The sequence below is a fragment of the Alternaria ventricosa genome, assembly GCF_023758065.1.
Source record: "Alternaria ventricosa strain BMP 2768 chromosome Unknown scaffold_10, whole genome shotgun sequence".
In the NCBI taxonomy this organism is placed as follows: domain Eukaryota; kingdom Fungi; phylum Ascomycota; class Dothideomycetes; order Pleosporales; family Pleosporaceae; genus Alternaria; species Alternaria ventricosa.
In genome coordinates this window covers 572,616-595,048 of record NW_026055690.1, presented here as the reverse complement: position 1 = coordinate 595,048, position 22,433 = coordinate 572,616, and the positions used below count along the sequence as shown (strand labels likewise).

Below are 22,433 nucleotides of genomic sequence, written 5' to 3'. Positions count from 1 at the left end.
TTCTCATGTGCGATAGCACCGTTGTTCGCAATGTATTTAGAATGAATGTTGATGTCGTGTTTATAGGATCTCTTACAACCTCGAACCCCGCCCTCGCATGCCGATGAACAACAACAACCACAACAGCAGTCTTTTTTAGGCGATCGGGCAGTGACCACAGCCACTCCAAGTCCACTGCCCGTAAGTGAGCCTGTCGATCAGGCCCACGAGGGTAGTGGCATAATCCTTGGAGATCGGGCCGAGTTTCCTCTTTCGACCTCGGATGATGCCCAACGCTTCACCGCCTCTGGAGACAGCGATCTACCGCCCGAACTATCGTTCGAAGACAGCCGCGCGCTTCTAACTCGTCTTACAGGCCTTCAGCCTTGGCAGCTGGAAGCTTTCCCCGATGAGCTACCTCCGCTGCCGCTGTCTAGGCCGGGTTCGCCAACACGTTCGCCAGACGTCACACGTCCTTCGACCGCGATCTCTCAGCGTCGACTATCTTCAACGGCAGTTCCCATACGCTTCCGCAAGCCCGTTATACCCTCTACCGTTGACCCTAGCTTAGCAGCTGATCCTCTTCCTGGTCCTTCACCAACTCGTTCTCGCCATGGCAAGACGCACTCTACAGAGTTCAGGAACTCTCGAGAGTTCCGACCTTTGTATCTGGTGGAGCGCAACCGCAAGTCCAATGAGATCGATGAGGTGCTGCCAGCACTTCCACCAAGTAGTGCTTCTTCAGTAGTGTCTGGCGCGGATTCAGAAGAAGAGTTTGAGTCTGCTCACGAGTCACCTTATGAGAGCGCTGGACAGTCATCTTATGACTCATTTTTCGATCCTTTGAGTACCGTAGCCGACCTCATTTCCCCCAGCCATGAACCAGAGGCTCAGCATCCCGAGCTTGCACATCGCGAGATTGAAGAAGTCGAGGAATCTGGTCAAGCTACACCCAAGGCCTCTGACTACTTCACAGGTGCCCAGGAAGCGTCGGTAACGTCTAGCGGTCCAAACTATGAATCGCTTACTGCGGCACTGGAGCATGCCAGAGCACAGGAACAGGATTCGTCCACGGACGATTTCATGTCGACTCTGACCTCCCCACAGGCGGAGACTCCTCTTGAGACAAGCGCGCCGCTTGACGACAAGATGATGCGAGACGTTCCTAAATCACGCGACACTACTTCTACCCCATCGAGTAGTTCATCAAGACTTCAAGACGCTGCTCTTAGCGCAGTAGTGGGAGGATTGACAGCAGCTGCTTTGCGAAAACGCTCTCCTTCACCAAAGCGATCTCAGCGCGATGACACCAAAGGCAAGGCTCCGCTCGTTGCTGAGCCAGAGCAACCTGAGCCCGAAACCATCGAGGCTGTTGTCGAACCATCGCCAAAGGGCAAGGGTAAGGCCAAGAAGACCAAGAAGAACAAGAAGGGTAAGGAGCCTGTCGCCGCCGAGTCTCCAGCAGCCCCATCACCTGTGATTCCATCACCCGTAGCCCAATCACCCGAAGAGATCATCAAGCCATCGCCCTCCTTCAGCTTCGCCACGACGTTCGTTGACAACGAGGAAGACTGGGTCAAGAACAGGTCTGAGTCCGTCGTTACGGACGATGCTACGCTTGTTGGTGAGCCTGTCGGTACACCTAAGGATACTAAGGCCTTTCAACAGAAGGTTTTGGACACTACTGCACCAAAAGAGGACGAATCCACTGAGGTTAGACGGGCTATCTTTGACGACATTCCACAAGAGTCTGCTAGATCAATTGAGCCTATCGAAGAGGCAAAGCAGGGTCTTGGGATTACTACTGAGCCAGCTATTACTCCCCTGGAGGTTTCTCAAGACGCGCCTGTCGAGCCCAGCTCTTCCAAGTTTGCTGAGCCTTCAATTCCTGAGCCGGTCGTCGAGGAGGATGTTGCGATTACACCCAAGTCCAAGAAGGCGAAGAAGAACAAGAAGGGCAAACGCGGCAACAAGCAAGCCGAGCCCGAGCTCGAGCCTGAGCCATCAACTCTACCGGAAGCTCCTGCTCAAGATGACAAGATTGTGCCTTCGTCCGAGTCGCAGCAAGACACCATCGAACGCGATATCCTCGAGCCATCTTTCGAACGCGATGAGTCAAAGGACAAAGTCGAAGAGCCCAAGGACAAGGTTGATGTCATGGACTTCTTGGTTCAAGAAGAAGCATCAGCCACTTCGATCGATGAAGCAATTCCACAAGAAGCGGTGCCTGCACCTACTGCTCCAGCAAACCCCGAAGAAGCACCAGCTACCTCGAGCAACGAAGCAGTCCAACAAGAGACAGAGTCTGTACCCATTACTCCAGCAAACCCTGAAGAGCCCAAGTCGGAAGTTTCAGCTGGGCCTGCCACGCCAGAGGTTCCAGCTCGGCCTAGCACAGCGGATGGCGCCGAACAAGCCAAGAGCACTCCCGTCGAAGAAAATCGCCGAGCCTCTGGGATCGAAGGACAATCCGCAGGTTCAGGCTGGGGTTCCGGCCTGTGGGGTGCTATCGGATGGGGCAAGAAGAAGGCCACGCCGCCGCCAACATCTGAGCCTCCGTCTTCTCCGAAGCCCCAATCTGCCGTCCTCGCCGCACTAGCTGCTGCCAGAGAAGAGGCCAAGCGCAAGTCACAACCATCCTCACCAACTGTTTCTGAGAGGAAGAGTTCCAAGTCTGAGAAGAGGCCTTCAATCTCCCGAGTGAAAACGCAGGATGAGACGTCAAAGCCGGAATTGCTGCAGAAGATCGAGTCTAGGAGATCATCTGTTCCTACACAGCGACCGACTGAGGCTACGACCCGCGAAATTGTCAAGGAAGAAGCCAGCTCCAGCGCTACCCCTCCCACTGCGGTTCTCACTGATGATGGAAAATCTTCCTCCGCATTCCCCCAACCATCAGTGGCTACTAAGGAACTATCTGTCGAGACTCCCAAGGAAGGTTCTGTCGTTGAAGAGAAGGCTACAAAGCAATCTGAGGATACCACTCCATCTACAGCCTTCTTCACTGACGACGGCAAGCCGTCTTTCACGTTTCCACCAGTATCTACCAAGCCTGCAGCTGAGTCAACGACCAAGCCCGAAGAAGCACCTGTTGCCAAAGAGGAAAAGAGCCCTGCGTTTGTGTCCCCGCCTACCGCATTCTTCACCGACAACGGCAAACCATCGTTCACATTCCCGAAGATGTCACCCGCCCCTGCGGTTGAGTCAAGCGCCGTATCTAGAGAAGTTCCAGTCGCGAATGATACCCCGGCTCCTGTTGACGTCTCGCCAGGGAACGCATTCTTCACAGATGATGGCAAGCCTTCGTTCTCGTTCCCTTCGATGCCATCTACGACTACCGAGCAAGCTCCGTCGGTTGCGAAGGACGCAGAGGTTGTGGAGGAGCAGAAGAAGCCAGCGTTTGTTGCGCCACCGAGCACTTTCTTCACTGATGATGGAAGACCTTCATTTGCATTCCCATCAGTGTCAAGACCTTCTGAGCCAGCTGTCTCGACCACCGATGATAAGGCCCCCGGGAAGGCACCAGAGCCAGCTGCTTTTGTTGCACCTCGGACCAGCTATTTCACCGACAATGGAAAGCCTTCGTTTACCTTCCCATCAGTGTCCGCACCAACCGAGCGCTCGGCGACGACCAGCAAAGACACCATCGTTGAAGAGAAGCCTGCGGAACAATTGTCTCTTGGCCGAAGTGGTTTGTTCACTGATGCTGGAAAGCCCACCAGCACAATCTCTGACTTCGCCCCGACTGAGTCTGGCGGTTCCACTTACGACCGTATCTCGGTTGAACCCAGCTCGTCAAAGAAGAAGATCATTAAGACCAAGAAGGAGAAGAAGGCGAAGAAGAGCAGCGTACCGATTCCCGATTTCGATGAGCCTGCAGCCGACGCTGGCAAGTCTGTCGATGCTCCCATTGACGCGGCGGCGAAGGATCTCGGTGACCAGTTGACCGCGGAGCCTGTCAAGCCTGAACCTGAAGCAGACAAACCTGCGGAGACTCCTTTGGAATCTGCGATAGAAGCTTGGGGCGAACAGCTAGTATCTGAGCCAACTCCTCTGACTGAAGAGCCGCCTATCGTTGATTCTGCCGAACGTACCGTCAAGCTCGAGCAACCAGCTACTACAGAGCCAATCACCATCGCCGAAGATGAAGTCACGTCACCTGTCAGCAAGAAGAAGGCTAAGAAGAGCAAAAAGAGCAAGAAGGCTGAACTCGAAAGCACTGAGGTCGAGACCGTAGCCCCAACGACTCCGATCGAACCTGCTGCTGAACGTTCGTTGGATGCTCCTGCAAGCGAATCTGCACCTGTCACCGAGACTGTTGCTGAACCGGTATCCGCGGAGGTCGTGCGAGAGAAGATCGCGCCCTCTAACACGGAGGCTGCAGAGCTTGTATCCGAGCTCGCACCGACTGTTGAAGAGACTTTCCGTGAAGAGCCCTCTCTGTCTCTCGATGTGGCTACACCAGCAGAGCGTGAAGCACCAGCTGAGCCCGTGCCTTCTGCTCAAGAAGATGCGCCAAAGACAAAGAAGAGCAAGAAGAGTAAGAAGAAGAGCGGTATCTCCACGCCTCAGGAGGAGCCTATGACTGCTACCGAGCCATCTCCCGTTACACCTTCTGACTCTGTCGCCGACCAGCCGACTTCCGTTCCGGACGTCATTCAACCATCCGAGGTTGAGGCCGCTGACATTCCTCTGCCTGCTGAACAACCCGATGAAGACCTCGCGCAGCCTCGCGGAGAGGAAATCCTACAAGATGTCGTTGCCGAGCAGGAGCCAATGCCCGAGCCTTCGTCTGCGCCTGTAGAAGCTGAGCTTCCTGCTACACCCAAGACCAAAAAGAGCAAGAAGAGCAAGCGGAAGAGCGGCACTGTGACACCCCAGCCTGAGGTCGAAGTTGTACCTGAGCAGACCGAGGCACAGACATCTGCCCCGATCAGCGAACCAGTCGCAACTCCGAGCGAAGTAGTTGATCGATCCCGCGACATCGAGCTACCTTTATCGACCGACCAAATCTCTGCTATAAAGACTTCGCTTCCCGAGCAAAAGCGCGACGATGGAGCTGATGCCGCCACTGTGCCTCTCCCAATAGAAACCTTCGATGAAGATCTCTCAACACCGTTGGAGCAGCCGAAGTCTGTGGACGATATTACACCATCTGCGGAGCCGGCGGTCGAGGAGGCTCCATCGACACCCACTTCGAAGAAAGACAAGAAGAAGAAGGGGAAGAAGAGCATGACTGTCGAGGCGCCTGTGGAGGAGGTTGTGGGTCAAGAGGAGGAGAGCAAGAGCAGGGAGATTGGTCAAGGTCAGGGACTCTTTGGTGCGGACACATCAGTCAAGGAGAATGTTGATGCGAAGGATACGGCTACCGAGGAGACTGAATCAGCCATTCCCAGAGAGCAGCTGCAGTCAAACGTTGCGGAGCGTGCGAACGAGATCTCTGCGTCAGCCGAACCAACTCGGCTTGAGCCCCTGTCTGAGGCTCCTATCGTCCCGACAGAAGATGCACCAATCGCCGAGCCAAGCCAGCCTGCGGATCTAGTGGTCGATGATGTTGCCGAGGCCCCATCTTCTTCTAAGAAAGACAAGAAAAAGAAGAAGAGCAAGAAGGCGAAAGCCGATGATGAGACTCTGGCTACACCAACCACCGATATTGAAGCTGAGGCCGTCACTGAAACTCTACCCCAATCGCAACAACAACCCGAGTCGCTCCAGGAGGCATCGACCGATGTCACCCCTGCACCCGCTACGGTCGGCGTGGAAGCAACACCCGAGATCGTCGAAAGGCAGATTCCCACGGACGCTCCAATTCCTGCCCAAGAAGTTCCAGTCGAAGAGTCACAGCAGCCTGCGACACCATTGGAGGAGGAGCCTTCTACGCCGTCCAAGAAGTCCAAGAAGAAGAAGGCCAAGAAGGGTAAATCTGTCGAGATTGAACCCACTTCTGTCGACCCAGCCGATGTGCAGACGGAGACTCAAGCTTCTATCGAAGCCGCTGGACCTGAATCTGAATCAATTGTGGATGCCGCACTCGCTGGATCTTCCAAGCCAATCCAAGAGGCTCAGGCCGAGACTGAAGCAACTGCAACAGACCGAGCGATCGAAGCCGCGCCTGAGGTTCCTGTAGAGTCAGTCGCCGGAGCAGAGGCGGTGCCTCTTCCAGAGACGCCAGCCCGCGAGATCGATGAGCCTATCATGGAGGTTACTCAGCCTTCGATACCTGCCGAAGATGTTCCATCAAAGCCATTGCAAGAGGCTTCAACCACCGAGGCAGAAGCAGTACCGCTTCCAGAGACGCCAGCCCGAGAGATCGACGACCCGATCGCGGATGATCTGCCAGCAACCCCATCGAAGAAGAGCAAGAAGAAGAAAGCTAAGAAGGGCAAGTCACTTGACACCGAGCCAAGCACGCCTGTCACTGAAGTAACTTCTTCTCAACCAGACCCGTTCGCGGAATCTGCTCAACCTGAGGTGCCCACAGCTGAGACTACCCAATCGGTGCCAGTTGAGACTTCCAAGCCGGAGCGCGAGACTCCATCGGCTGAGCTTGTCGCTCTTCCCGAGACCGACGACAAGGATTTGGAAGAGCAGAGAATACCTCAAGTTGAGGCCGCGAAGTCACAAGAAGAAGCATCACCAGCTGAGCTCGTAGCTCTTCCTGAAACCGACGACAAGGACCTCGATGAGCCCGCAATCCCCGAAGTCGAGGCTGCGGAGAACGTTTCTGCTGTTCCTGAAATTGTTGCCGACAACTCTGATAAGGTGGCCACCGCACCGCCAGAGCCCACTCAAGACCTCGACGTTCCTGTGGCTCCCGCTGAGCCTGTCGCCGATGCCGAACCAGCTGAGCCAATCTCGAAGAAGAGCAAGAAGAAGAAGGGTAAGAAAGGCAAATCCATCGACACTACCGAGCCCAGCACACCGGTTACTGAAGAGCCAGCACCACAGTTCGACGTCCCTTCTGAGCCTGTTCAAGATGAGAAACGCATTGAGGATACCGCGGCGCCTTCGCAAGAGACAACTCGTATGCTTGTTGGTACCGATGAGCCTGCACTCGCCCAGGAGAGCGTTACGGACGTTCCATCCGCGCAGCAGGATACGCCCATCGAGGAAGCTTCGATTGCGCCTACCCCTTCTAGTCAAACCAACGAGGGCGAAAGCGCTGAGTCTGTCTCGAAGAAGAGCAAGAAGAAGGCAAAGAAAGAGAAGACCAATCAAGAGGCTGAGGTTGAACAATTCTCAGCCACCCCTCTGCCTGAGTTTGCTACCGAAGATACTGCTGCCGATGCCAAGCTTGATGTCAACCTTGAGGCAGCTGCACCCGAAACCACTGAGCAGCACCAGACCGTCAAACCTTCAGAGCTCGAGCCCAAGGTCGCCGATGCCTCTTTCGAGAAGCCAACCGAGCCTGCTGCCGACATTGTCAGTTCCCTAGCACCTCTTGAGATCACAGAGCGTTCATTCGACGATGTTGCATCAATGGAGAGGACACTGCCCGAGACTTCACAAGCTCAAGACCAGGTTGAGGCCGAAGATGCTCCCAGTACACCCAAGAAGAGCAAGAAGAAGAAGAAGGGCAAAAAGGGAGACTTGGTCTCCGAACCTCAGACTCCCGTTACCGAGTTTGAGCCAGTCTTTCCGGAAATTACCGTACAAGAAGTGCTTCCACCTACCGCTGCGACCACTGAAGAATCAGTCACTCAGGATGTTGTATCCGAGCCTACTATCGATGTTCTGCCTACACACATCGAGACTTCTACACCTGAGCAAGATCTCACCGCTCCTGCAGAGCCAGCTCAGACCAAGGAAGTCGTCCAGTCGATCAACGTTGAGCCAACACGCGATGAACCCATCCCAGAGCAAGCCACCGAGGCGGCGACACCACTCTCAAAGAAAGACAAGAAGAAGGCCAAGAAATCCAAGAAGGCCGAACTTGAGAGTGAGATGCCTGAGGTATCTTCTGCGCCAGTCGAGGCCGTTTCGAAGACCGTTGATGAACCAAATCGCGAGGAACAAGTTCTGCCGACTGTTCAGGAGACACCCATCGAAGAGCCCGTCCCTGAGACACAGACCGTTCCCGGGGCTACATCTCCCAAGTCGATGCCAGTGGTTACCGTAGGTCAAGATGATGTACTTCCAAGCGATCCTCTAGCTGAAGACGCCGTGGCCACCACCCCGATCGAGACCGCGCCTGCAGCTGTGGCACAAGACGAAATCACGGTCACCGAGAAAGAGGGCGTTGCGCCAGCGACCGAGCAGCAAGAGGATGAGTCAGCTTCCAAGAAGAGCAAGAAGAAGGCTAAGAAGGCCAAGCGTGCTTCCATTGTTGAAGAGCCTACCGTGATTTCTCTTCCTAAAGCGACAACCGAGGAAAAGGAGACTAGCCAACCTGAACAAGCAGCGACTGTATCTGCAACTGCTGCAGAGCCGACACCTGCGCCTACCATCGTTTCTGATACCCTCCCTGAGACCGCCACAACCAAGCAGCTTACTTCTGACACCAAGCCCACGCCGGAAGTGTCTGTAGAGCGCGAAGCGACTGTCGATACCACAGCCCCATCCGTTCCTGAGGCCTCGGTTCAAGAGAAAGACGCAGCATCAGTTCCTAAGGAGCCGACAGTTGAGTCCAAGCCGACTGACGAGACGCTGGCTGCCGATGCACCCGTGCCCGAGGTCACTGAGGAAGCGGCCGCTCCACTCTCGAAGAAGGATAAGAAGAAGGCAAAGAAGGCGAAGCGCGTTTCGATCGCCGAGGAGCCCACTTCTGTCCCGTCAACTCCCAATGAAGAGAAGACTGAGCCTGTAATCGAAGAGTCTATGATCTCTACACCTTCAGTCGCAGAGGCACCCGCCTCCGACGTTCCTACCATCGGAGAATTGCCAAGCACTGTGTCCAACGTTACTGGAGACACTTCATCTCATCCTACGCCTGCCGAACAGCTCATTGCTACACCTGAGCCTGCTTCTGAAGAGCTCAGCCAAGTTGAGGCAGTACCAGAGATTACAAGCCCAGTTTCGAAGAAGGACAAGAAGAAGTCGAAGAAGCCAAAGCGCGAATCGATTGCTGAGGCGGAGACAGAGACTCCAGTAGAGACGCCGGCAGAACAGTCATTAGAGCGCGCTCTTGATGCTGCTGACGTTGCTGCTCCGGTTCCTGAGCAGCAGCCTTCCGAGGCCACGTCCACGGAGACTACCGCAACTCCCGTGATCGTTGAGGAGCCAAGCAAGAGTGAAGTGCCTCCTTCCGTTCCAGTTGAAGAAGAGCGACTTCCAGCGACCCCAGTTGTAGAAGAGCAGCCATCTGAGGTAGTGGCTTCTGAGCCAGCTTCTTCGAGCATTCCGACCGAGACTTCTGCAGAAGAGCCTGTAGCAACACCTTCTGCCATCGATGAGCCCGCAACACCTTCCAAAAAAGACAAGAAGAAGGCGAAGAAGAGCAAGCGCGGATCAGTCGCCGAGGTCGAGCCATCTCTTCCTTCCACTCCGGTTGATGAACCCGCTAGAGAGCTTGCGGAAGCAGTGAAAGACATTCCCACTGTTGAACAAGAGCCTGCAGCACCAGCCGTCGAGCAGAAAGAGCAATCGAACGTTGCTCCTACTGTTTCCGAGGATACGTCAGCCTCCACTCCTGCTGTTGACCAGATGGTCACGGAACCCACGGAAGAAGAGGATACGTCGTCGAAGTCGAAGAAAGACAAGAAGAAGGCGAAGAAAGCAGCCAAGAAGGCTGAGGCTGAGTCTTCTGAGCCTACCATCTCCGCTAAACCTTCGATTGAAGCAGCTGAAACTACTTTGATCGAGCAGCCTTCCTCGGTGGTACCTGACACGACAACTACGACTACCGACGAGGCTCTGCGCACGGAGATTGACGATTCGACAGCCCCTGCTACAGTCGCCACTGAGGACAACGAAGGCAAGGAGCCAGCTACCAGCCGCGATGTGAACGACTCTACCAAGAACGAACAGCTCAGCATTGCGCCTACAGCTGACAACGCGGTCGAGACCACCACATCAGACGCACAGACTATTCCCAGTGCCACCGCCACCTCTACAGATGTCCAGCCGGACGACGAGCAAGAACCGGAGGAATGGGCTGGGCTATCGAAGTCGCAAAAGAAGAAGCTGAAGAAAGCCAAACGCGCGTCCGTTGCTGAGGTAGAACCATCCCGGCCAGCCACACCTGCAGAGGATTTGTCAAAGGTTCTTTCTGCCGAGCCTCAGTCATCTGTTCCCGAAGTGGTTAAGGAGACCACTACTGAGCAATTACCCCAAGCGAATGAACCCCGTGCCTTGCCAGTCGCGGAACCTATTAGCGAGGCGAAGCAGGCTGAAGCATACCTCGAGCAGTCCACCGCAACTTCGGAGCCAACAACCACCTCAACCCCAGCTGAAGACCCTGCATCAACCACTGCTATACCAGACCCGTCACCAGGCGATCCCAAGCCGCCAGACAGAGAACTCGAAGCGCCTTCGTCCCCTTCCTCCTCCAAGAAGGACAAGAAGAAGGCCAAGAAGCAAGCTAAGAAGGCAACACCTGCGGAGCCTTTTTTAGCAGATGAGACGCCTGAGGCAGCCAACTCTGATACTCAGCCGTCTCTGTCGATTCCTACACTTTCGGAGACCCAACTACCTTTCTCGGGGATACCGACACAATATCCCCAATCTTTTACGAATAATGAGCTTGTTGATGATTTTGATGATAAGAAGGAGATGGAGATTGAGGGTGCGGAAGAGGAGAGGGGACGGGATGAGGAGAAGAAGGATGAGGAACAGGAGGATGTTGAGAGGGAGATACTTGAGAAGGGAGTTGAGGAAAAGCAGGTGAAGAAGGTGGAGGAGGTGGTTGCCGAGGCTGAACAGAGCGGAGAGTCTTCGGTCATAGTTGAAGAGTTGCCAGAGCATACTGGCACGGGGGCCTTCGCTGCTGAAGAGAAGCCAACGGAAGTTGAACAGCCTGTCGAGTCGACCGCGCCGCAAGAGCCCACAACCGCCGTTGCAGACGTTACCGACAAGGGCCTCGAGGAGCAAGTACCTATTGTGAAAGACCTTGCGTCTGAGACAATCGTTCCAGTCGATACCAGCGTCACTGAGCCACACCCGGCTCTAGGTGTCGACTCAGCGCCCACACTGGTAGACCCGATCCCGGTGGAGACGAACCAAGAACCCACACCCACTCCGATGGTCGATGAAGAAGATCAACCGACTGCTCTACAGCAACAAGACGAGTCCAAGGAAGTTGTACACGAAGCTTCTCAGACGCCAGCAATACAACCACCCCGTTCACTTGGCGAACCCGATGAGGACTTGGCCGCCCCTTCTAAGAAGAAAAAGAAGAACAAGAAGGGCAAGCGCGCGTCCGCAGTGGAAGAACAAGAGCAAGTCACCAGCGTTACTGAGCCTGAGCATGACATCGCGGACAAGCCAAGTGAAGACATTACGGTTGCAGAACCCAAGGAACCAGTACCTTCTACAGTTGAGGATGTCAAGCCCCTAGAGGATGTCGCAATCGTTCGAGACATCGAGGCTGCGCGTCCTTCCGAACCTCAAGCGGATACAACGCCCATCGTCGAAGAAGCCACCCTGCCCAAGGACGAACACGCTACGTCTGATGTCCAGGAGCCTATACCTGTCTCGATCGCGACAGAGGTGCGCCAAGATACGACTACACAGCCCGAGCCCGCCGCGTCTTTGCCTGAGGTTATCGAAGAAACGACCATCGCGGAGCCTGTGCCCCAAGATGTTGAACGTACCGCTGAAAGCGTCGAAGAGCCCGCCATTGTCGTCCCCGAAGTGGAGCAGGTTCCAACGCCGTCAATCGAGGAGCCTACCTCTTCAAAGAAAAGCAAGAAGAAGAGTAAGAAGGCCAAGCAGGCGTCATCTATCGAGACCGTTCCTGAAGTTCAGTCTTCCCAGCCAGAGGAGCTGGCGTCCGAACCAATCAACGAATCAGACGTGCCACGCGAGATCACGGTTCCTGAGCAGCCCAAAGATGTTCAACCGGCTGTTCCGACAACAGAAAAGGCGACAACAGACGACAAGACAACCGCCCCGGAAGAGCCAATCTCGAAGCCCATCGAAGAGACGCAACAATCTTCGCTACCAAGCATCGAACGTGACGCGCCCGTTGAGGTTCCAGAAATCATCTCCGAGCCTCCAACAACAACAGAGCCTGAACCAACAACTTCTGATGTCCTCCAACCACCTACTGAGGAGCTTCTCGCACCTTCGCTTTCGAAGAAAGACAAGAAGAAGAGCAAGAAAGCGAAGAAACAAGCACAAGCCGAGATACCTGTCGAAGAGGTCATTGAGGATGTGCCTCGAGATGTGATTTCGGAATCTGCGCCCCCTCCGGTGATTGAAGAAGTTGCTGAACCGATCGTCGAGTCGGTAGCTGAGCCAGCCATTGAACCGGTCACCGAGACAACGCCGGTAATTGAGTCCACATCAGTTGAAGATGCATCCGCATCAAAGCCTGAGGACATGCCCTTCGTTCCAAAGACTACCGTCAACGAGCCGACAACATCTGACGATGCACCAGTGCCTATCACTGAAGATATCCGTGAGTTCCCAGAGCGAACGGAATCAAAGCTTCAGCCAGAAGTGATCTTCAAGCCTGTAGAAGACGCCGCTCAGGTACCGCTGCCTGAAGGTCGCATCATCAGCCCACCAGCCGAGACAGTCGGGGAGGAATTTGTTGGCCCAATCCAGCCTGAGGCCACATCAGGTGCCCAAGACGAGCAACTTTCGCCCCCAATCGTAGAGCCAGAGGCTCCACTCGAGATCACTGATGCCGCACCGTTGTCCAAGAAGGACAAGAAGAAGGCCAAGAAGGCGAAATCGAAGGCTTCCGACGCTGCCACGCCTGTCAATGAAGTCGCAGTACAGCCCGAGGTCGAAACTGTCCAGGGCGCTGGCAGCAATGAGCCAGCACCTCGAGATGTGCCACTTTCTTTGCCTCAGGAAGCTGCTGTGGTTGAGACAGTCGTCCCTACGATTGACGAAGAACCTTTACTGGACGACCGCGCACTTTCCATGCCCCCAACGGAGGAAACCAAGGAAGAAACCGAGAAGTCCGAACCTACGCCGCCTCTCATGGACGCTATTTCAACGCCCTTGCCTGATACTGCTCAGGAGCCTATCATTGAACGATCGATCGAAGAGGTGTCAGCCGTCGATGCGCCAGTCACTGCGGCGCAAGAAGCCTCTGTTACCCAGGAAAGCTCAACTGAGAATCCAATCGAGCAAACAGCCAGCCAACAAGTGCCAGCCACCACTGTCACTCCAGCAATCGTTGTACAGCAACCTTCCGATGTACCAACGACAGACGTTGAGCCACAAATCGAGGAGCCGGCATCCCCATCGGTCTCCAAGAAGAAGAGTAAGAAGAAGGGCAAGAAGTCAGATGTCGTAACGCCAGCTCCCGAAGCCTTGCCTGCAGCAGACTCCGACAACATCGCTGTCACCACCAAGGATGTCGCATTCTCCCAGCCCGAAGTACAAGACACCATCGCATCAGTTCCAGATGAGCAGCCGAAGGTCGAGGCTCCGATCCAACCAGAGACTTCTGTACTGTTAGAGACCATCAGTGAAGCACCTCCCACCGAGACTGTACCGGCAGTCAATGAACCAGTTTCGGTACCAGAGACGACGGTCGTGGAGGAAGTCAAGAATGAGACCGTTACGCAGGAGCCCGTTCTTGAGCGTAAGCTGAGCAAGAAGGAGAGGAAGAAGGCCCAGAAGCAGGCCGCTGCTCAGGTCGAGGAATCCATCGTTGAGGGGGAGCCAATCGTGGAACCAACCACGGAACCAGCAACGGAATTAGCCCCGGAAGCCACTGTCAAGCCTTTTGTCGAGTCTACCGCTGAGCCTATCATCGAGCCCACCGTCAAGCCAGCGACGGTAGAAACACCGCCTGCAGTTGATGTCATTGATACCACTGCGGTTGAGCGTGTTCAAGAGACTGACCCAGTAGTGCACGAGCCTGTTGTTGAGTCTTCATCTTTTCGCGAGGTACCAGAATTAACGACAGATGTTGCCTCTGCGCCAACGATCGAGCCATTGCCTCAAGAAGCAACAGCGGAGGACACAACTGTATCCACTTCGAAGAAGAGCAAGAAGGCAAAGAAGGACAAGAAGAGCAAGATGCAATCTGCCGTTTCTGATCTCCCCGAAGAGCCTGTCAAAGAAACATCCGATCTTCTTAAGGATGTGCAAGCAACGGAAATGTTCGAGACTGAGCCCGCCACCACCGAGCGACCACAGCCTATCAGCCTACGGGACCAGGACACAACGATTCCGGGGATCGAGCCAATGACTTCGACGACCGCCCAGATTGAGGAGACAACAGCGGAGTCTGTGAAGACGGAAGAGCCTGTTATCCCTGCGAGCATTACTCCCGAAGTAATCGAACAGCTTCAAGAGCCAGCTTTCTCGCAAGAGATGGATGTCGACAAGCTACCGGCAGATGTCTCAACAGGCACCACTGATCTCCAGGACCATCCTGTCCTCGAAGCTGATATGACCATCCCCACCGTCGCACCACCGGTCTTTGAAGACTTCCAGCAACAGCCCAATCCAGAGCTGATGCCAGACGCCTCAGTCGAAGAGTTAGTGGAGTCAACTACCGTAGTCGAGGAGGTCAAGAGCGCTCCAGAAGCACAATCCGAGCGCATTGAAGCCCAGCCAACCATCCTTGAACCAACCATCCCGGAGGTACCTGTTGCATTATCCCCAACCGCTAGAGAGCTGCCATCGGAAGTGTCGTTCGAGCCTCCAACGGAAACAGTCGTCTTGAGCGACGGACAAAATGTGTCTGAGCCTGTGGAGGAAAGTTCCCTTTCCCGCTCAATGTCAAAGAAGGCGAACAAGGACAAAAAGAGCCGGAAGTCTATTGCTGACAACGAGCCTTCTGGGACCGCTACGACTGCCAGTGAAGTCCCTCCAGAAATTGTCACCGAGACACCTATTGAGCAAGTCGTCCCTCAGCCAAGTATCACCGAGACCACGAAAAAATTGGTACAGTCTCCCACGCCAGCAGAAGAGAGCGCGCCGGTCATTCCAGTAGTCGAGGAGACCCCAGTACCTGCCGTCGCCGAAACTACTCCAGAAGACAACTACCAGAGCCTTGAGGAGCAGCAGCCTATCGAGCCTATCGAGTCCACCGCGACACACAAAGAAGCTCGTCAAGTCACTCATGACGACTCTGTTCCAGCAAGCGAGCTCTCCCCCTCTCTCAGGGCAATGCAAGATGAAGCTGCCGATCTGCGACTCCGTGCAGAAGCACTCGATGCTGAGCTTGCCACACGCTACGACGCTGATGAGCCCTCCACCATCGAGCCTACTTCCATGTTCGATATCGTCAACAAGCTCACGAAGAAGGACAAGAAGAAGGCGAGAAAGAGCAAGGGCGACACTGACGCTATGCCGACGACTCCTGCGGCCGAACCTGAGGCTGCGGTTGAGACGAAGGAAGTCGTCGAGACGCCCGCATTCGTATCTGCGCCGTTGACAGAAGAGCAAGCTGTCGATAAGAGAGAAGTTGTCGACACACCCGTGCTGGCAGAGGAGACCATTGCGACCGATGGGCCTTCTCGCAAATTGAGCAAGAAGGAGAAGAAAAAGAAGGGCAAGCAGACTGCAGTCGATCTAGTCGAATCCTCCGAGACAGCAATGCAGTTGAGCGCGCCGATCGTTGACTATCGAGAGCCAATCGCCGAGCGGCCAACACGGTTACCATTAGTGGTCACTGAGCCTTCAGCAGACACTGTCGCGCCAGAGAACACTCACCAAGCTTCCCGTTCCATCGATACTGAGCGAGTAGTGCTTGATGAGCCAGCTGTAGCCGACATCCCGGCCTCATCTACCGTCGCCCAAGATCTTCAAGAAACACTTGTGGAAGAGGAGCTAGTGCCGTCAAGGAAGCTTAGCAAGAAAGACAAGAAAAGGGCTAAGCAAGCTACCGTGCTAGAGGATGTCCCGTTCTCTACTCCGGCTGAGTCTTCGGAAGTAGCTTTGCCTGACTATGAGGTAGCTACGTCCACGGCAGCACCTGTCAGTGAGGTTTTCCCTGCGACGAGTGTCGAGGTTTCCAAGGAGGTAGCTATTGAGGAAGTCCCGGCTATGACGCCGAGCCAACGTGAGGTGGAGACACAGGTCGATACCTCGATCGTTATACCAGCAGAGGCAACCACGGACATTCTGCCACCACCGGTCGTCGAGCAACAAGAGCCAATCCTCGAGGAGTCATCTATCCCATCTCCTAAGCTCAGTAAGAAGGGCAAAAAGAGAGCCAAGCAGGATACACCCCCCGCGCAGGAACCCGAGGTGCCCGTTACGGTAGACGCACCGTTGCCCGAGACCAGTGAGCCCATCGTTACGGAGATACCGCACACAACCCAAGAGCTATCCAGGGATGCTTTCTCCCATGGACCAGCGACCGTCGAACTTCCAATCGCGACGAACGTCATGGAAGAGACACCTCAGTCAGAGCCATTTACAGTGCCGCAATTTGACCCAGAGCCAGAGGTTAAAGTCACTGAAGTCCAGCCCAAACCGACTCCCATTGACCTTCCCATGAAGACCTCGATTACGGAAAGCACCGAGCAGTATCGCGAAATCCCTTCTGTGCCTGAGCCAGAACCAGAGTCTGCAATTGCCCCGACTCTCGTACGTAAAGAGAGTAAGAAAGACAAGAAGAAGGGCAAGAACCAAGGCGTGCTGGCTGAACAGCCTCTCACGTCGAGAATTGACGATGTAGTGGTCTCCGATGACGTTCGAACCGAAGAGCGGCCTGTTGACTCGTCAAAGCCCATGGACCAGCAAGTCACGGCTCCCATGGACATCCCAACTGAGCCCACACAAGACACGTCAATCGCGCCAGTCCTGGAGAAGCAGCCCCAAGAGATCGATCCACCAAGGAATCTTTCAGAAGAGCGTGTGGCCGTTGACGCTTCAGCGACCGAAGCCACTCCCGAGGCCGAGACGACTCCCACGAAGAGTAAGAAGCAAAAGCGCAAGTCAAAGTCTCCAAGGACTTCAAGAGAGCCCGCTAGCGTTGCGCCCATCGTCCCCGTCGAGGAGACCGCCCCTGAGCCGACTATTGCGCGTCAGATTGTGTACGACAATCGCCAAGATACGATCCGAGAACGCAGCCTTTCTCCCAGAAAAAGGCCTACAACACCGTCAACGCCCGGGTCGCCAGTAATTGGAGCAATTCTCAGCCAGCCGAAGAGGGAACACGTCAGGTCCATGTCCAACGTCTCTATCCCTGATCTCCACGTCAGAGCCAGCGAATCCGACAGCACTACTCAGCACCCTTTGTTGCACAAGAAGTCATCCAAGAAACACAAGTTGGCAGCTTTGTTTGAGCGCGGTAAATCACCTGATGGTCCTCCTGCGGAACGAGGTCTGCGAAAAGAAGGATCTGGCAGTGTCAGAAACCTCGCTGAGCAATACGAGAGTCAATCACGATCTGTCACGCCCATTCTACCTCCGTCTCCCGAGAAGCGTTACCTGTCTCGATCTCCATCGCCTGAGAAGCGTCAGCTCCATTCTCGAGTTGCATCTCGTAGTCAACTTGGCTTGGCATCACCAGTGCGATCAGATTCGAAGTCACCCGCAAGAGACATAGACTTCGCAGCTACTGTCGCCGCCAGTTTGCAAGAGTCTGGTTTTGATCCTGGTTACGTCATCAACGACAGAGCTTTCCATCGCTCGAACTCCATATCAGGAGCTCGCGATATTACGCCTGATGATGATATTGCCGCTGCAAAGGAAAGAGCCGGCAGATCACGACTCGGTAGTTTGAGTCGCTCATCATCGGTCTCCGGCTCGCCAAAACTACGACCACTCCAGCCTAGCGGACCCGATGTTCTGCCACCCATCGAAGTAGCAATGGCAACGACTGACACTGCATCGTTCGACCCACTGGATGTGCTCAACGACCCCGCTTTTGCAACGCGAAAGTCGCCTCCTGGTGTTCTTGAAGAAGCTGACCCTGATGAGTTGGCCGGGTCGTCAAGTCTAAGAAGGAACAAGAGCAAGAAGAAGCGTCATCCGATACCAGAAACTCCAGTGGAATCTGAACACACTCGCGAAGAAGCAGACGCTTCAGTTGCGCCGATTGTTCGAGGCAAGAAGTCAAAGAAGGACGAAGAAGGAGCTCCACGTGTGCAAGACCGTGTTGAGTATGCAGCTGCAGAGACTCCGGCGATCGAGGCTCATCGAGATGTGCCTCTCGCTGTTGAGACTCCAGCTGACTCCACAGTCCGCGGAATTGAGCCTGCTCAGTCCGTGCCTCGCGCGCCAATCTCCACCGATGTCCTTCCGGAGGTGCCAACGCAAACAACAGGTTTGGAAGCCAAGTTTATCGACGTCAAAGAGGAAGATTCAAACAGACAAGACACGATGACGAGGAATGAGAAGCCCATGAAGTCAGCGAAGGACGCCAAACCTGCAGTCACTGAGGATGTGCCCGTACTGCCCGTGACATTCGACCAGGAAGCCCGTTCACTGACCGCTGGAGAGCCGAAGGAATATCCATTTCCACAGGTGACGCAAGAGAAGGAGATCGAGAGTAAGAAGGAGGAGAGGCGCAGAAGAGAGTTGGAGAAAGAGAGGGATATGGATGCATGGGCTCCATCGCCAAAAAAGAAGAGCAAGAAGAGCAGGAAGACTGAAGAGAAGGTTGAGGGAGAGTCGAGCACCGCGTCGAGGGACGCACCACTAGCCGAGACACCAGCTGCCGTTCCTGAAGTTCACAAGCGCAGGACACATCCTGTATCCTTTGACGATGAGCAGCCAGACGAGAAGCGCCTACATACGTTGGAGTCCACTCAAGAGCCTCAGTTCGCCACTGAGAGAACAGCATCACCAGCGCATGTTGTCGCATCAGAACGCTCACACTCCGACAAGCGCTCCAAAGAAGCCAAATCATCAAAGCATGGTGCAGCACCAGCCAACGAGCCATCATGGTCATTCGCCGAAGTTCGAGACGACAGCAGTCAGAACCCCGCCACTGCACAGTCAGCACAGCCAGTCGAGAAGGCAACACGTACGCTGAGGCGGTCGAAGGAACCGAAAACTCCTTTGAGTGCATCAAATCGCTCAATTGTAACTGACCAAGATGCCGAACACAGCCCTGCTTTGCCAACACACCCAGTGGTTTCTGGCGCGACAACCCCAGGCACCGAATTTGCGACGAAGGAGCGAACCTCGTATCTTTTCGATTCCTCGCCATCAACCCGCGCCTATGGCACTTCACCAGCAGTTGGGCCGCAAACGCCCGCTCATGATCCTCAGAGAGTTGATGATACTCCGTCAAAAGACAAAGGCAAGAAACCACGCACGGAGTCGCAGCACGGTCGAACATCACCTACGAAGGAGATTGCACAGAAGGAGCCATACCAATCCTTGTTTGGAGATCCAAATGAGAAGAAGGGTGAGACCCTTTCCACGCCCGTCGCGAAGTCCGAACGCACGCCCGGCACCAAGCAACTCGAGTCCATTGAAGAAGTCAGCCCGGATGACACCAAGCACAAGAAGTCACGATCCATCGCTGATGTCGGCGCGCCAGAGCGAGGACTCAAGTCAGCTCGTCGCACCGAAAGTCTTAGGCAACTTTCTGATCGCCTGAGGTCACCGCCGCCCAGCACGCCAACACCCACTGGTCGTCGAAGTGTGGCATCCATGGCAGACAACTCAGGTGGAAGAGATTCGCCATGGTCACAGGTCAATGACAGCGTTGACCGAACTATGACCCTCAGCCCCGCACGCCGCATGCCTCGCTCCTCTCCGAGCGCAGACCCGTTGAAGCAGTACATTGCTGAGCAGCGGTCGCCCAGTGTTCAAAGTCAGCGTTCCCTGAGTAACATCGCGAGACTCAGGTCTCCGGATCAGGAGCGGCCTATGAGCTCTATGAGCAATATCAGCACGCGTTCGGACCGGTCGTTGAGAAGGGTGGACCGGCAAACGTCAGGTGACCTCAGATCAGCCTCGAGGCTTGGCGAGGCCAGTGCGCAAGACGCTAAGAGCGCGCAACCCAATCTCTCCAGCACGGCGCTCGCGGCTGGAGCAGCAGCCATCGCAGGTATCGCCGCCCCACCGGTTTACGACCCAGTCCGGGGTACAGGTAGAGGTCGCCGTACCAGTATGGCCGAAACCTTTGTAAGTACTTCGCAGTTGTTGCGCACGTCGCTTCTGATTACTGACTGTCTTTTTCAGGAAGCATGGGGTGAAGCCCAAAGGTCGCCTAGCTCGCCCTCACGTCCACCAAGCGTGCGCAAACGTCAAAGCATGCAAATCATGGACCTCCAGACGCAACTTGACCAGCTAGCTGCGCAAAACTCAGCTGTCGAGACCGCCAAGGCCAAGGCTGAGGAAGCTTTGCAGGCTGCACAACATCAGCGCCAAGTTGACGAGCAACTGGTACTTGAAGAAGTAGAAGCACGTGACCGTCAAATTCACCAAAGAGATATCGACATTGCGCAACTCAAGGATACGCTTCAGCGGCTACAAGAAGAGATTGCGCGCCTGAATCAACTCAACAACGCACTAACAGACGCCAATCGCAACCTGACCAACGATGCCAATGAACGATATGGTCAACTCCAGTCCGAGGGACAAATGGTGCATGAGCAATGGCAGGCATCGCAACGGGAACTAGAGAGCCTTCGCAGTCAATACGCTCAGCTTCAGGCTGAAGGGCAGGCCATGCAACAGCAATGGCAAACATCACAACGAGACTTGGAGGAACTTCGCCGCCAGCATACCCAGATGCAGCGAGGTCTCGCAGATGCTGTTCGCGATGAAGTTGGCGAAGCACTTGATGAGCGCAACGCCGAAATCGACCGCCTAACCGCCGAGCTTGCGACTGCACGCGAACAGATCAAGAACCTCCAGAAGCAGATTTTGGCTTCGAAGAAGCCTAGTGAGAGCTTCCTCACTGTTCGCGATGAGGACTACTTTGACAGCGCATGTCAACAACTCTGTCAACATGTCCAGCAGTGGGTGTTGCGGTTCTCCAAGTTCTCCGACACTCGCGCATGCCGCCTTTCCTCAGAGATCGCAGCGGATACCCGATTGGATGCGTCAACGCGTCAGAAAATTGACACTCGCCTTGACAATGCCATTCTTGATGGCTCAGATGTCGATGCGCTCCTAGCGGACCGTGTCAAGCGCCGAGATGTCTTCATGTCAGTGGTCATGACCATGATCTGGGAGTACGTCTTCACCAGGTACCTTTTCGGTATGGACAGAGAACAGCGCCAGAAACTCAAGGCGCTGGAGAAGACACTCTCAGAAGTCGGCCCACCACGCGCTGTGGCACAATGGCGAGCGATTACACTTACTCTTCTTGCGAGAAGAGAGCCATTCATGCAGCAGCGCGCTCAGGACACAGAAGCTGTCGTGCATGAGATCTACAGCACACTCTCGACGCTTCTTCCGCCACCATCGCATCTGCAGCGCCAGATCCAGGAGTCGTTGCGCAATGTCATGCGCTTGGCGGTGGAGCTATCAATTGAGATGCGTACTCAACGCGCAGAATACATCATGCTGCCGCCGCTACAACCTGAGTACGATACCAAGGGCGATCTCGTCGCCAAGGTGACTTTCAATGCCTCTCTCATGAACGAACGGTCAGGCGAGACGACGTCGAATGACGAACTACAAGCCCGTGGGTCGGTAGTCAAGATTGTACTGTTCCCCCTAGTTGTCAAGAAGGGCGATGACTTCGGCGAAGGCGAGGACGAGATTGTCGTCTGCCCAGCCCAGGTCCTGGTCGCTGGAACCAAGAGTAGGAAGGTAGTGAGGGTCATGAGTGGAGCGATGTCGATCAATCGTCCCGACTCACGAGCAAGCCGCATCAGTCGGGTAACGAGCGTTGCGCCCCCTGAGAGCACGATCATGGACTACGAGCAACCCGGTAGCAACATGATCTAGATCGACGGCCGTTTGGATTACGAATTTTTTTCATCTCACCTTGATAGCGTGGGCGGGATTTGTATTTGGCGTTTGGGATATCATATTACCACTTTACGAGATTTCCTTTGTTTTAGTATAGCAATATTTACATAGCATCACTTGGAGCGCGTTTAGCACGATTGTATATTAGTCACGACAGCACGAACGCTGTAATCAATAATCATTTCACGATCTTCACAGAAATCCCTTTCAATCCCTGCATCCCTTGCGATCTCTTGGCCAATCTCATTTGCACATGGCGACAGGGAAATCATGATGCGACAGCGCCAGATCCTCGGTTGTGGGCTCCATCAGGATTGCGCCAGCCTCGTTTTGGGGCAACCCCGCTCTCCCTGGTGGGCGTGGCACAGCTGCACGACGAAGGAGTACAACGGCCGGACCGTTTAAAGGGTCGCGACGCGCGAAATGTAAACCCTATCCGCCTGCTGCTAGTTGCGGCTTTCCACGCGCTATCCCGACCACTCTTTCCGACA

At 54.9% G+C, this 22,433-nt stretch overlaps 1 protein-coding gene across 1 annotated transcript in view; it reads left to right on the top strand.

Annotated features, from left to right (window-relative positions):
- Nucleotides 1-21,918, top strand: part of J4E93_006280 (uncharacterized protein) — a gene marked incomplete at both ends in the record, with an annotated part of 29,741 nt that extends 7,823 nt beyond the window's left edge. The window contains one exon of the mRNA XM_049344197.1: nucleotides 67-21,918. Within this exon, the coding sequence (XP_049198632.1) occupies nucleotides 67-21,918 (21,852 nt within the window). The remainder of the gene's footprint in view (nucleotides 1-66) is intronic.
- Between the last annotated feature and the right edge of the window lie 515 nt (nucleotides 21,919-22,433).